This window comes from Xenopus tropicalis, chromosome 10, assembly GCF_000004195.4.
Source record: "Xenopus tropicalis strain Nigerian chromosome 10, UCB_Xtro_10.0, whole genome shotgun sequence".
NCBI classification, from domain to species: domain Eukaryota; kingdom Metazoa; phylum Chordata; class Amphibia; order Anura; family Pipidae; genus Xenopus; species Xenopus tropicalis.
The window spans coordinates 20,819,273-20,834,634 of record NC_030686.2 but is presented as its reverse complement, the minus strand read 5'-3'; the positions used below and the strand labels follow the sequence as shown (position 1 = coordinate 20,834,634).

The window sequence follows — 15,362 nt, the reverse complement described above, 5'->3', positions numbered from 1 at the left end:
ACAGCCAAGTTTATTATCTACAAGGACTCCAAGATCCTTCTCCATTATGGATTTGCCTAGTGCAGTCCCATTAAGGGTATACGGGGCTTGCATATTTTTACATCCCAGGTGCATGACCTTACATTTATCCACATTAAATCTCATCTGCCACTTAGCTGCCCAGATTGCCAGTTGGTCAAGATCCTGCTGCAGGGATGTCACATCCTGGATAGAATTGACTGGTCTGCAGAGTTTTGTGTCATCTGCAAACACTGATACATTACTCATAATACCCTCCCCTAAGTCATTTATGAACAAATTAAACAAAAGTGGACCCAGTACAGAACCCTGAGGGACCCCACTGAGAACCTTACTCCAAGTAGAGAATGTGCCATTAACAACCACCCTCTGTACCCGATCCTGTAGCCAGTTTTCTATCCATGTGCAAACGACTTCACTAAGACCAATAGACCTTAGCTTAGAAAGCAGTCGTTTGTGGGGAACGGTATCAAATGCTTTGGCAAAATCCAAATAGATTATATCTACTGCATCCCCACTGTCCAGCTTCTTACTTACCTCATCATAAAAAGCAATTAAATTGGTCTGACATGACCTGTCCTTCATAAAGCCATGCTGATTACTGCTCATAATGCCATTCTCCACTACATAATTTTGAATGTGATCCCTTAACAAGCCTTCAAATAACTTGCCCACCACGGATGTCAAACTTACAGGCCTATAATTGCCAGGCTGAGATCTTATTCCCTTTTTAAATATGGGAGTGACATTCGCCTTCTTCCAATCACTAGGTACCATACCTGATGAAAGAGAGTCTGAGAATATCAGAAACAAGGGCCACTGCAATTCTGCCCCTAGCTCTCTCAGTACCCGAGGGTGTATTCCATCTGGCCCAGGTGCCTTGTTTACATTTATCGTGTGTAACCCTTTAAGCACCATATCCTGTGCCAACCACTGTGTAGTTGGAGCTGAGGCAACAGTGAAGCTATTGGGTGAGACTTGGCCCACTGGCTCCTCTACTGTATACACAGAAGAAAAGAACTGGTTAAGCACATCTGCCTTTTCTGTATCCGCTGTAACCATATTGTTATTATAACTCAATGGGGCCACACCCTCAACCTGCATCTTTTTACTATTAATATACTTAAAAAACTTTTTGGGGTTAGTCTTGGCCTCGGCCGCGATGCGCTCCTCATTTTCTATCTTTGCCTTCCGGATTGCTGTTTTACAACACTTGTTATAGTGTTTATATTCATTAAACGCAGCTACTGTCCCCTCTGACTTATATTTCTTAAAAGCTTTCCTTTTTTTCCCTATTAACTTCTTTACCTCAGAGTTAAGCCACATGGGGTGATTCTTAACACTTCTACTTTTTCTTATTAATGGAATGAATTGAGAACAGTAATGATTTAATATCATTTTAAATGACAACCATTTCTGCTCTGTATTTTTATCAGAAAACATAATGCCCCAATCTATGCCCTGAAGCGCTGCCCTTAAGGAGCTAAAATTTGCCTTCCTAAAATTCAGTGTCTTTGTTGCCCCCGTGTAAATTTGTTTCCTGCACCAAACATCAAATGAAATAACATTATGGTCACTATTACCCAGGGGTTCAACCACTTGCACATTTGCTATACGTTCTGGGTCATTAGAGATCACTAGATCTAGTATAGCATTGTTCCTGGTTGGCTCCTCAACAACCTGTGACATAAAGTTGTCGTGCAGCAAGTTTATAAACTTGTTCCCATTTACTGTCCTGGCAGTACTATTGCCCCAGTCAATATCAGGGTAATTAAAATCCCCCATTATTATCACTTGCCCCAAACTAGCAGCCTTTTCTATTTGCAACAGGAGCTGGGCCTCCTCCTCTTCACTTACATTAGGGGGTCTATAGCATACCCCTACAATTAGCTTGGTAGATTCTTTACTATCTGTGAGAAGCTCAACCCATAAGGATTCAGCTCCCTCTGTTCCCTATCATAGCTCTTATTTGGTACCCCCAGAGCTTTTATTGTGCTTTTTTTTTCCCCAACACTTTATGTGGCTCATGGATTTAAAGGTTGGGGACCCCTTATATAGAGAGTAATATTCTGAAACAATTTTCAATTGGTCTTCAATTTTTATTAATTATTTAAGTTTCTGTTCAGCAGCTTTCCAGGTTGGAGTTTCAGAAGTTACTTGGTTGCTAGGATCCAAATTACCTTAGCAACCAGGGTGTGGTTTGAATGAAAGACTGATATATGAATAGGAGAGGGGCTGAATGGAAAGATACATAATATAATGTAAAAATAACAATTAAACTGTAGTCTCACAGAGCAATAGTTACAGCTGTTGAGAGGCTATTACAAATTATCAAGCAGAAAATGAGGCTGGCCTGTCCTCTAAACTGATGCTACAGGTCTGATTATTACATTCTGCTACTAATTGCACTGGTTTCAGAACTGCAATGTTATGTGAATCTGAATGAATTACTAATCAGTAACTGTTGCATTTATATTCTATATATACAGTATATTGTCCGTTGTTCCCTAAGCTCAGTAACTGAGAGCAGCACAGAGCAAGTGCAGAGAATCGGCAGAAAAGAAAATGGGGGGCAGCTGGGGGCATCTTTGAAGGCACAAAAGGGCTGTGGTTGCCTTGGGCTGGTACAGAAGCCCAAAACATAACCCATAAACATTTCTAGCCTATTGCTTTAGTTAAGCTTTAGTTCTCCTTGAGCATCCCATAAGCCATGATAGGTCCCTTATATGTATCCATGGCAAATAAAAAATCCTATATAGACACCCCCTGAAGCTGCTGCCCTCAGCACTGGCCCCTGGGGGGTTATACAGAAGATACCCTTTGTATTCACTGATTTCCCAGCAAGAGAGTTAGGCTACCCACCTATTGTCCAGCTTTAACCCTATAGCTGCCCATACCAGCCTACAGTATGTTTGGTTAGGGAATGTTAGGCCAATTTTGACCATACTGGCCAACCATCTGTACGTTTATAGCAATTCACTTACCACCTTTATCTTGTTCCTATCCATGAATCTCTGTGTGTCTTCACTTTTTTCTGTAGCTGTGAATTGAAAAAGGCTGGAAAATATGGACTTTTCATCCCACCGTGGCATGCATGAAGGAAGGTAAGTCAAAATCAAATTTATTTCAGAAGAAACAAATATATATATAAAAAGTAGCCAGGTACCGCACTCACAGGTCTTGTAGAAAGAAATTTATTCAAAAACTCGTGTCTAACGTTTCGGCTGCCATTGCAGCCTTTGTCAAAGACAAAGTGGATACAGTGAGTACACACAGATAAACCTGAAAGTGGCGCGAAAATAGAGACGTCATAGTGTGGGGGAAGAAGTGATTACACAATAACAGATACATACATCTAAAAATCCAAATAAATAGTGAAAAGAAATTGAATAGAGACTAAGGAAGTGTAAAGGAAAAATACATACAGAGAATAAAGAGAATCGGGAGCCCAACCGGTAATCCTGTGTGCACTGATGTTGAACTGCAACTCGCTCACTCCGTAAAGCAATCTAGCACGTCTTATGTCAATTTATGAGTACCCCCTAGGAATAGTGGAGTCGGGACTCTGTTAAGGTCAGAATCAACTTACCGATCGAACTGAGCGGACCGGTAGTGCTTAGACAGAGTAAGATAGTCGGGCTAGTTCAATCGGTCACGGCGAGCCAGTAACGATCTCATTGGTCCCGTGTAGGAGAAGTCAAACTGAACGTGCTGTCAGTATTTAAGAGCGCTGCTGTGGCGCTTATGGGTTTAAACTGCATAAGGTAAATGGTCAAATGCCCAGGACATATTACACCCATGGGAGGTGCTACTACGGTTCACTAAAATAAAGTCACATAACTGCGGGCACTTCAAACTGATATTCGGTGCGCATACAAAATAACGTGGATTTATACCTAAAATAGCGAATTTCACTCCCTGGTGCTTCCGTGTTTGAAATCACCAGTTGTCAGGGGCTGAATTACACACACCAGATAAGGTTCATATTCCTCACCAACAGAAATAAAAAAAATTTTTTATACACAGGTCAGTGTACATAGGTCACTAATGTTATAGTGGCCACTCACAGTGACTCTTGGCAACAAGTCTTAGTCGGGGATGGCTGGTTCACAAGTGTGCTTGGAGGAACCTGCGTGAAGAGGTCCATATGGCAGCACTATGTTCACTATAGTTACCATGCCCTCACTCGAGCCCATATGTCTAGGGCACCACTGAATACTGGTCTAGGTGTATGGACCAGTCACTATATATGATTCATAGTTGGTTATGGTCATAGCCAGATTTAGATAGGGGGCACGGCTGGTCCACTAGTGCGCATGGTGGAACCTATGCAATACATGGTCCATTACGCAGCACTGTGTTCACTATTAATGCCATGCTTGCCCAGGTGCCATACGCCAAGAAATACAGCTGGTCACAAAAACAGTGTGAGTTAATGAACAAAACAGTGTTGGTAGTCCCCTACTCAGTGTCTACTCCATGTAACAAATCAGGAAAAGTGTTATAAGGGATACGGCCGCACGTAGTCAAGGATATGGCGCCTCAGCGGATTGTTACAAATATATCGAGAAGGCAGTATGTGAATAATACTGGGGTGGTCTGCAGATAATACTGAGGTGAGGGTTGTAGTGTATCAGTGAAAAGACACAGAGTAACAGTTGTCGGTTAGGTGCTCCAGTAAAGGACAGGAAAGAAAAAAGAGTTACAGAGAAAGTAATGCAACAAAAGATAAAAGCAACAATTTTACATGATAGCTCTAGTGCCAGGTAATAATGACACATACATAACATATGTAGCTACTTATACCCTGCAACTGTAGCAACCTATGCCCTAAGTCCAAGGGAAAAAGGAAGATACATATGTAGCAAAACCGAAACTGTTCAAGGACATGAAGTTATTTTAAGTAAAAAGAAGCATAAGAGATAAGTTCATTCAGTCCGTGTGGGCTGATCGTGTTCAGTTTATGAATCCATTTAAATTCCCTTTGTAGCAGTAATTTCTCACGGTCTCCACCGCCACTCAAAGGGGGTACGCAGTCAATGATCATACAGCATAAGCTAGCCAACGTGTGCTTATGTATTAAAAAATGGGCCGCTACAGGTGTGTCTGCTTCGCCTGTTGCCAGTGCTGCCCTGATAGTTGACCGATGGTTGGCCATCCGGTCACGAAAGGTGGTAATGGTCTTGCCAACATACATGAGTCCACAAGGGCATTTGATGAAATAGATTATGAACTTGGAGGTACAGGTAAGTCTATGAAGAATGGGAATGATGCGACCAGAATGTGGATGATTAAATGTGGCACCTGTTATCAGTGAGCTGCATGTAATGCAATTAGGGCATTTGTAGCAACCAAGTCGAGCTGAGGGCAGCCAGGTGTTATTAGGCAGGGACTGATAACAATGTGTGGGGTCCGTTTTCACAAGAAGGTCCCCGAGGCTGCTTCCACGTCTATTGGCAATCCGCGGGGGGTTTCTGAAGGCAGGTGGTAGAGTCTTATCTTTCTCCAGTACCGACCAGTGATAGAAGATGGAGTCAATAAGTGGTCTCTTATCAGGGGTATAAGTGGTGATAAAGGTTAGACGTTCATCCTGTGATGTTGATCTTGGGACTTTATTGATACTGAGGACCTGGTCTTGTGTCTGTTCAAGTGCTTTGGTGATACTGCGATCAAGGTCACGGGGATAATAACCTCGTTGCAGAGAACGGTCACTCAAATCATCAATCTGTTGGTGTAGTGTCGGAAGCTCAGAATTGTTCCTCACCATCCTGAATTAGAGACCTCCACCCATAGGAAAGAAACGGACCGCAACACTATTTTGCGTCGATCATCCTGCCATCCCCCACACACACTGACAAGCATTCCATACTCGCAGATGGTGAGGATGGTGAGGAACAATTCTGAGCTTCCCACACTACACCAACAGATTGATGATTTGAGGGACCGTTTTCTGCAACGAGGTTATTATCCCCGTGATCTTGATCGCAGTATCACCAAAGCACTTGAACAGACACAAGACCAGGTCCTCAGTATCAATAAAGTCCCAAGATCAACATCACAGGATGAACGTCTAACCTTTATCACCACTTATACCCCTGATAAGAGACCACTTATTGACTCCATCTTCTATCACTGGTCGGTACTGGAGAAAGATAAGACTCCCACCTGCCTTCAGAAACCCCCCGCGGATTGCCTATAGACGTGGAAGCAGCCTCAGGGACCTTCTTGTGAAAACGGACCCCACACATTGTTATCAGTCCCTGCCTAATAACACCTGGCTGCCCTCAGCTCGACTTGGTTGCTACAAATGCCCTAATTGCATTACATGCAGCTCACTGATAACAGGTGCCACATTTAATCATCCACATTCTGGTCGCATCATTCCCATTCTTCATAGACTTACCTGTACCTCCAAGTTCATAATCTATTTCATCAAATGCCCTTGTGGACTCATGTATGTTGGCAAGACCATTACCACCTTTCGTGACCGGATGGTCAACTATCAGGGCAGCACTGGCAACAGGCGAAGCAGACACACCTGTAGCGGCCCATTTTTTAATACATAAGCACACGTTGGCTAGCTTACGCTGTATGATCATTGACTGCGCACCCCCTTTGAGTCGCGGTGGAGACCGTGAGAAATTACTGCTACAAAGGGAACTTAAATGGATTCATAAACTGAACACGATCAGCCCACACGGACTGAATGAACTTATCTCTTATGCTTCTTTTTACTTAAAATAACTTCATGTCCTTGAACAGTTTCGGTTTTGCTACATATGTATCTTCCTTTTTCCCTTGGACTTAGGGCATAGGTTGCTACAGTTGCAGGGTATAAGTTGCTACATATGTTATGTATGTGTCATTATTACCTGGCACTAGAGCTATCATGTAAAATTGTTGCTTTTATCTTTTGTTGCATTACTTTCTCTGTAACACTTTTTTCTTTCCTGTCCCTTACTGGAGCACCTAACCGACAACTGTTACTCTGTGTCTTTTCACTGATACACTACAACCCTCACCTCAGTATTATCTGCAGACCACCCCAGTATTATTCACATACTGCCTTCTCGATATATTTGTAACAATCCGCTGAGGCGCCATATCCTTGACTAGGTGCGGCCGTATCCCTTATAACACTTTTCCTGATTTGTTACATGGAGTAGACACTGAGTAGGGGACTACCAACACTGTTTTGTTCATTAACTCACACTGTTTTTGTGACCAGCTATATTTCTTGGCGTATGGCACCTGGGCAAGCATGGCATTAATAGTGAACACAGTGCTGCGTAATGGACCATGTATTGCATAGGTTCCACCATGCGCACTAGTGGACCAGCCGTGCCCCCTATCTAAATCTGGCTATGACCATAACCAACTATGAATCATATATAGTGACTGGTCCATACACCTAGACCAGTATTCAGTGGTGCCCTAGACATATGGGCTCGAGTGAGGGCATGGTAACTATAGTGAACATAGTGCTGCCATATGGACCTCTTCACGCAGGTTCCTCCAAGCGCACTTGTGAACCAGCCATCCCCGACTAAGACTTGTTGCCAAGAGTCACTGTGAGTGGCCACTATAACATTAGTGACCTATGTACACTGACCTGTGTATAAAAAATGTTTTTTATTTCTGTTGGTGAGGAATATGAACCTTATCTGGTGTGTGTAATTCAGCCCCTGACAACTGGTGACTTCAAACACGGAAGCACCAGGGAGTGAAATTCGCTACTTTTGGTATAAATCCACGTTATTTTGTATGCGCACCGAATATCAGTTTGAAGTGCCCGCAGTTATGTGACTTTATTTTAGTGAACCGTAGTAGCACCTCCCATGGGTGTAATATGTCCTGAGCATTTGACCATTTACCTTATGCAGTTTAAACCCATAAGCGCCACAGCAGCGCTCTTAAATACTGACAGCACGTTCAGTTTGACTTCTCCTACACGGGACCAATGAGATCGTTACTGGCTCGCCGTGACCGATTGAACTAGCCCGACTATCTTACTCTGTCTAAGCACTACCGGTCCGCTCAGTTCGATCGGTAAGTTGATTCTGACCTTAACAGAGTCCCGACTCCACTATTCCTAGGGGGTACTCATAAATTGACATAAGACGTGCTAGATTGCTTTACGGAGTGAGCGAGTTGCAGTTCAACATCAGTGCACACAGGATTACCGGTTGGGCTCCCGATTCTCTTTATTCTCTGTATGTATTTTTCCTTTACACTTCCTTAGTCTCTATTCAATTTCTTTTCACTATTTATTTGGATTTTTAGATGTATGTATCTGTTATTGTGTAATCACTTCTTCCCCCTCACTATGACGTCACTATTTTCGCGCCACTTTCAGGTTTATCTGTGTGTACTCACTGTATCCACTTTGTCTTTGACAAAAGCTGCAATGGCAGCCGAAACGTTAGACACGAGTTTTTGAATAAATTTCTTTCTACAAGACCTGTGAGTGCGGTACCTGGCTACTTTTTGTTCTATTTCCACATTCTGTACTGCACCCAGGCAACGCTATTATTTGTATTCTGAGTGCCGGTTACCAGACTGTGTGTGTGTATATATATATATATATATATATACACAACACCGTAAGGTCCGCACTCCCATGAACAGTCCACATTCACAATTGACAAACGGGTGCTGCACTTAGTTTTATCCAATATCTATTCCCAATGACATATTTTTGACAGAGAAATTAGTACCCTGGATCGTTTGTACAGGTATAGGATCAAATATCCAGAAATTTGTTATCCAGAAAGCTCCGAATTATAGGAAGGCCGTCTTGTATAGACCCCTTTATAAATAAATAAATAACATTTGCCAAAAAAACTCTGTAGTAATAAAACAGTAACTTGTAATTGGTTCATACTAAGATATAATAAATCCTATATAAACAATCCTTTTAGGTTTATGTAATGTTTAAATTATGTTTTAATAGTTTTGTAGTATGGAGAACCAAATTACAGAAAGACCCCTAATCTGGAAAACCCCAGGTCCAGAGCATTCTGGATAACAGGTCCCATACCATTAATAGGCTGCTCTCAATGCAAAATTGTGATCCTAAAGTTGGAGCTGCTTGTATGATTTTATCTATATGGTTTTGTTAGGTACAGGTCTCCTTCCCTTCAAGATACCACCATGAGCTCCAGCCACACCCAGAAGAACCGAGGGGACTCCACTCCGCTGCCTCCAATCAACGAGCGCCTGGCTTTCCTGCGGCCGTCCAGAGAGCTGTTAGAGTATTACCGCAAGAAGATCGCTGAGTTTGATGAGGAACACAAGGATCTGGTGAAGCAACTGGAGCAATACAAAGCTACCTTTGAGGAGCAGGTCAGTATGTGCCCTTGCTAAGAGCAATACTGCTGATAACTATTATTATCCTTTATTTCTCGGTCGGCCCTACCTGTCAGTGCAGGACGACTGGGTTAAGTTGATCCTCTCTGGAGGCAGGACAAACTGAAAGAAACTTTTCCCATCTCTCTCCACTGTGGCTCCGCCTCTTCCTCCAGTTTTTTCAGTTTGTCCTGCCTTGGAGGCAGCAACTTTCCTATCTCCTAACATTTTTTCCTTTTTCCATTATTATTCTTTATTATACTTTATTATTACCTATGTTTACTTATTCATCATCCCTCTTGGAACAAAAGAATGTTGGTGCAGCCCCTTGTGCGTGCTCCCACAAATGACATGGATACAAGCTGAGGCGACTGAGAAAATGGTAGAGCCCTAGTGAGTGCTCCCTGCCTTTCAAGCCTCAATACAACGGCAAGGTAACTTAGAGCCCCCCCGTGTGTGCTCCCTGCCTCCCAAGCCTCAATGCAAGGAGCAAGGTAATCGAGAGCCCCCCGTGAGTGCTCCTGCTATGCAGCGGTACATTAAGCCCCAGCCGAGTTGAGCCCACTGTGTGCTCCCCGCGACGGGCACTTACTGGCTCTCTGCCCAAAACAGGCGTGCTCCCCGGTTCCACCGGGTTGAGCCCCCTTAGCCGACATACTCGCTAAGCCGCGCGCTCCGGCAAGCGGTGACGTCACCATAGGCGCCAGCGCGCCCTGAATACACGTCTTCCCGGGCTTTCACGCTGCGCGCCTACGTCTTCAGTAGGCGCCCTGCAAATCCCATACAGTGTACGGAGTAGGCGCCATTACTCCCCTACATTACTACAGCCTTAGGCATTACAGGCGCCTTGATTAACGCGCATTCGCCAACCTCTGGGACCCTTCATTCCCCACGCAGCATCTACCATACAAGCCAACAGAGAGACTGTTAACCCACCATTAGTGGCAGTACCATACTACAGAGGCTGCAGCCTGGCTCAGGTGCCCAGAGATCACAGGTACCTAATATGTCTGCTCCAAATGAGGAACTTTTTGCACTAATAGAGGAGATAGATCTCCCTGATAGACCACGCAAGGTTAAAGCTAAGATAAAAAGACAAGTCAAAACTGCTACTAAGCCCAGAGATCACTCCCCCTCTCCTCACAAGGAGAGTATACCTGATCCAGCCAAAATGACAACTACAGTTCTGGTGCATGCCAGTCAGGACTCCCAGTCCCAAGCACATAACACATCACCAGGTGTGCATGACCCACCAGCACCTATATCAGCACAGAATCCCTTGCCAACGTCTGACATTTCCCAGCTTATGTCATGGATCCAATCCACAGTACAATCATCCGTACAGCAGGCACTATCTTCTCATTCAATACCAGAAGCCAGTAAGAGGAAACGCAAAAGGTCACCCTCACCGGTTACTAAACGCAAACCCTCTTCTCCCACACGTTCACAAGATTCTGACTCACAATCATGCCACTCTTCAGAAGGCTTAAGTGACATAGATTCGGATGAGGAATTTTCATCAGAAGATCAATCTAGCGAATCAGATGACACATCCAAACAACCTGAAGAAGTAAAGAATATCCTTAAAGATATTTTTGCCACCTTAGAGATCAAGGAGGAGCAAACAGCCGTTTCAAAAGCGGATAAGGTCTTGGGCAATACTTCAAAAAAAGCTAGAGCCTTTCCAGTTTGTAAGTCAATTGCCAAATACGTGGAAACAGAGTGGCAACAACCTGATAAGAAATCTAATATTCCACATAAGTTTTTTGCCACGTACCCTATTCCTGACGAATACAAGCATTGGGACAAAATTCCTAAAGTAGATCCACCCATTGTTAGATTGGCACGCAATACTACCTTGCCAGCAGAAGACGCAGGCTAAAAAAAAATAGATTCGGCACTAAAGAGAGAATTCCAAAACGCAACGGCTATCTTGAGACCAGCGGCCACATCCGCCACAGTAGCCAGAACAGCAAGATACTGGTGTCAGGAACTACAGAGACACCGCCCCACCGATCCAAGCCAATTCACCGCAGAATTGGAAAAAATTAAATCCGCCCTAGCATTTCTAGGTGAGGCAGCCATGGAGACAGCCAAGCTGTCAGCCAGAGCTTCGGCAGCATCGGTCACGGCTCGCAGAGCCCTATGGTTGCGCCAATGGTCAGGCGACACAGCCTCAAAACACAAGCTCACATCTATAAAATTTTCTGGGTCACAGCTATTCGGCCCAGAGTTAAAACAAATAATATCAGAAGTCACTGGTGGTAAAGGTGCCTTCTTACCACACGGGAAACGACCCAAAAAGGAATTTCACAGAAGAAACTATCACCATCACTCTTGGCCTTCTAACAACAAGCAACAGCGAAACCCTAGATCCCAAACACAATCACAACCATACAGAAGATTCAGGCCCACCTGGCAGAACCAACCTAAATCCTCCCGCAAGATTACACCAGTCAAGGGACAGGATTCCTGACCTTCGCAACCACAGTACCTTACAAACTCCGGTAGGAGGAAGATTAAACAACTTTGTGCAAACTTGGCAAAATTCAATCACAGATACCTGGGTAATAAACATTCTAGAGCATGGCTACAGCATCCCGTTTGCAAGAAAGCCTCCAGAACACAGGTTTGTCACATCCTCCATTCCGGCCGATCCGAACAAGCAACAAGCATTGCTCAACATAATCCAGGATCTAAAAAACAACAACGTAATATTCCCGGTACCTCAGGAATATCATTTCCACGGATTTTACTCCAACATATTCCTAGTGTCAAAGAAAGATGGAGGGTTTCGCCCAGTTCTCAACTTACACCCACTGAACAAATTCGTTCGATACGAACGCTTCAAAATGGAATCACTTCCATCGATCATAAGAAGCTTAACGCCAAACGTTTTCATGTCAAAAATCGACATCAAAGACGCATACCTCCACATTCCCATCAATCCTTTTCACCAGAGATTTCTTCAGTTCGCTCTAGGGCAGTCACACTACCAGTTTTGGGCCCTGCCATTCGGATTGACGTCGGCCCCAAGGGTATTTACCAAAGTCCTAGGAGCCCTGCTAGCAGTTCTCAGACTTCAAGGCATTCACGTTACAGCCTATCTCGACGATTTAATAGTAACAGCTCATTTAGAGAAGGAAGCCAATTCTCACACACAAGAATGCCTACACAAGCTGCAACAGCATGGTTGGCTAATCAATTACAAAAAAAGTCTCCTCAGTCCGACGCAAGAATTAGAATTCCTAGGTATGCTAATCAACACAGTGGACAGGAAAGTGTCCCTTCCACATCACAAAGCCGTCATACTTCAACAGACGGCAAAGAATTTAAAGTTACAATCTCAGACATCGGCACACGACATCCTCAGATTGCTGGGTCTAATGGCAGCCAGCATAGAGGCAATACCATTTTCAAAATTTCATCTGCGACCACTCCAATGGGAGTTCCTAAAACTATGGGACAAGAACCATCAGGACCTTTCCCAAAAGATCAAACTATCCAACAAGGTAAAACAAAGCCTATCTTGGTGGACCCACCTTCCCAACCTCACACAAGGCAGGAACTGGGACCGCCCTGTTCAGGAGGTTGTCACGACAGATGCCAGCCGAGTAGGCTGGGGAGCGACTTGGCCACCAAAGGTTTGCCAGGGCACATGGTCACATCAGGAACTCAAACTCCACATCAATGCATTAGAAATAAAGGCAGTATTCTACGCTCTCCTTCATTGGCAGACATACATGAAGGGAAAACATGTACGGATCCAATCCGACAACAGCACCACAGTGGCTTACTTAAATCGGCAAGGAGGCACAAGAAGCGCATCCGCGCTTCGGGAAGTAACCCGGATCATGACATGGGCGGAGACACACCAAGTACTCCTATCGGCAATATTCATTCCGGGCATCCAGAACTGGGAAGCGGACTATCTAAGTCGCACCACACTGGACCCAGGGGAATGGAGACTCAAGCCGGAAATCTTCCAACAAATAGTACTCAAATGGGGACAGCCATGCCTAGATGTCATGGCTTCCCGGTTCAACTCACAAACCCCAAGATTTCTGTCAAAAGTCCATGACCCTATGGCAGAAGGGGTAGACTCGCTCACCAGCCCTTGGGACTGTCAGCTAGCTTATGCGTTTCCTCCTATACCACTCATACCTCGCCTACTACACAAGATCAGGAGAGAAAAAATTCCCACCATCCTCATCGCCCCATGGTGGCCACGCAGAGCTTGGTTTGCGGAACTAGTTCAGATGTCAGCGGAACAACCATGGACCCTCCCCTTATCTACCGATCTTCTGTCACAAGGTCCAGCCAAAGTGGAGAATGTGCACAAGCTGAGTTTAATGGCTTGGATGTTGAATCCAAAATATGGGAAGAAGAAGGATTCTCAAACCAAGTAATCAATACATTGATGGCGGCGAGAAAACAATCCACATATTCAGTATATCACAAAGTGTGGAAACGATTTCTCAATTGGAGCCAAACCCGCAATATACCGTGGCAATCCTGCGTATCCACCCATATCTTAGACTTCCTACAAGAAGGAGTAGACAAAAGCTTAAGTACTTCAGCACTTAAGGTTCAGACTTCGGCCCTTTCAGCTCTATTCCATAAACAGTGGGCCAGTCTTCCAGAAGTTAAATTATTCTTCCAGGCACTTCAAAAGATCCGTCCCCCAGTGAGAGATCCAATTCCTCCCTGGGACCTCAATTTAGTACTTCGGGCTCTCCAAAGAGCCCCATTTGAACCCATGGGTTCGTTAGATCTGAAATTCCTTACCTGGAAAGTAGCCTTCCTTCTCGCAATATGTTCAGCTAGGAGAGTCTCAGACTTGGCAGCCTTGTCGCATTTAAAACCCTGGACCATATTTCATCAGGATAAGGTGGTGCTCCGCACTATTCCATCTCACCTTCCCAAAGTTACGTCAAAGTTTCATATCAATGAGGAGATCATTCTACCATCATTCTGCCCTAAACCGACCAATAATTGAGAAAAACAGCTTCATTCACTGGATGCTGTAAGGGCGCTTAAGTTTTATCTACACAGAACAGTTGATTTCAGACGTCTGACACCCTGTTTGTACTGTTCGGAAACAACAAAAAAGGTCTACAGGCCTCAAAACGCTCCATAGCAAGATGGGTATTCGAAGCTATACTTGAAGCCTATAGGGCTATGGAAAGAGAGGCCCCCTTTTCCGTGAAAGCACACTCTACTAGAAAAATTAGTGCTTCCTGGGCGCTCCACAATTTTGCATCCGCAGAAGCCATATGCAAGGCGGCTACTTGGAGCTCCTTACACACTTTTTCAAAATTCTATAGTCTAGATGTTATGGCCTCCTCAAAGGCGGTCTTTGGCAGGAAGGTGCTACAAGCAGCAGTAGCAAATAGCTAGCTCCTGCATTCAGTTCATAACAAGTTCTTTTTCTCCAATCTGTTAACGTTCACTACCCCCCCTTGTTTTGGACGGCTTTGGGACATCCCCAGTCATCCTGCACTGTCAGGTAGGGCCAACCGAGAAAGGGAGATTTTCTTACCCGAAAAATCCTTTTCTCGTAGGCCCGTACTGTCAGTGCAGCATCCCACCCAGTTGGGGTGCCGGTTTTTTGCTGCTCGTCACTGTGATAGTAGTGGATAGTAGTAGTAGGTAGTTAGGTTCTATCTCCACCGGCAGGCTCTGGTACAAAACTGGAGGAAGAGGCGGAGCCACAGTGGAGAGAGATGGGAAAAGTTTCTTTCAGTTTGTCCTGCCTCCAGAGAGGATCAACTTAACCCAGTCGTCCTGCACTGACAGTACGGGCCTACGAGAAAAGGATTTTTCGGGTAAGAAAATCTCCCTATAGCGCTGGTGTATTAGACTACACTGTACAGAGATCACTTAGTACATTGTTCTCATCAGTCCCGGTGGAGCTTACAATTCACACTCACTGTGGTCACTTTTACCAGGAGTTTAGAAAACCCTGTATGTTTTTGCAGTGTGGGAGGAACCTG

At 44.4% G+C, this 15,362-nt stretch overlaps 1 protein-coding gene across 1 annotated transcript in view; it reads left to right on the top strand.

Annotated features, from left to right (window-relative positions):
• LOC100497829 (coiled-coil domain-containing protein 77-like) overlaps positions 1-15,362 on the top strand; it is a 44,819-nt gene that overhangs the window by 12,921 nt on the left and 16,536 nt on the right. The window contains 2 exon segments of the mRNA XM_031894403.1: positions 3,059-3,122; positions 9,141-9,363. Coding sequence (XP_031750263.1) covers positions 3,085-3,122; positions 9,141-9,363 — 261 coding nt within the window. The 5' untranslated portion in view covers positions 3,059-3,084.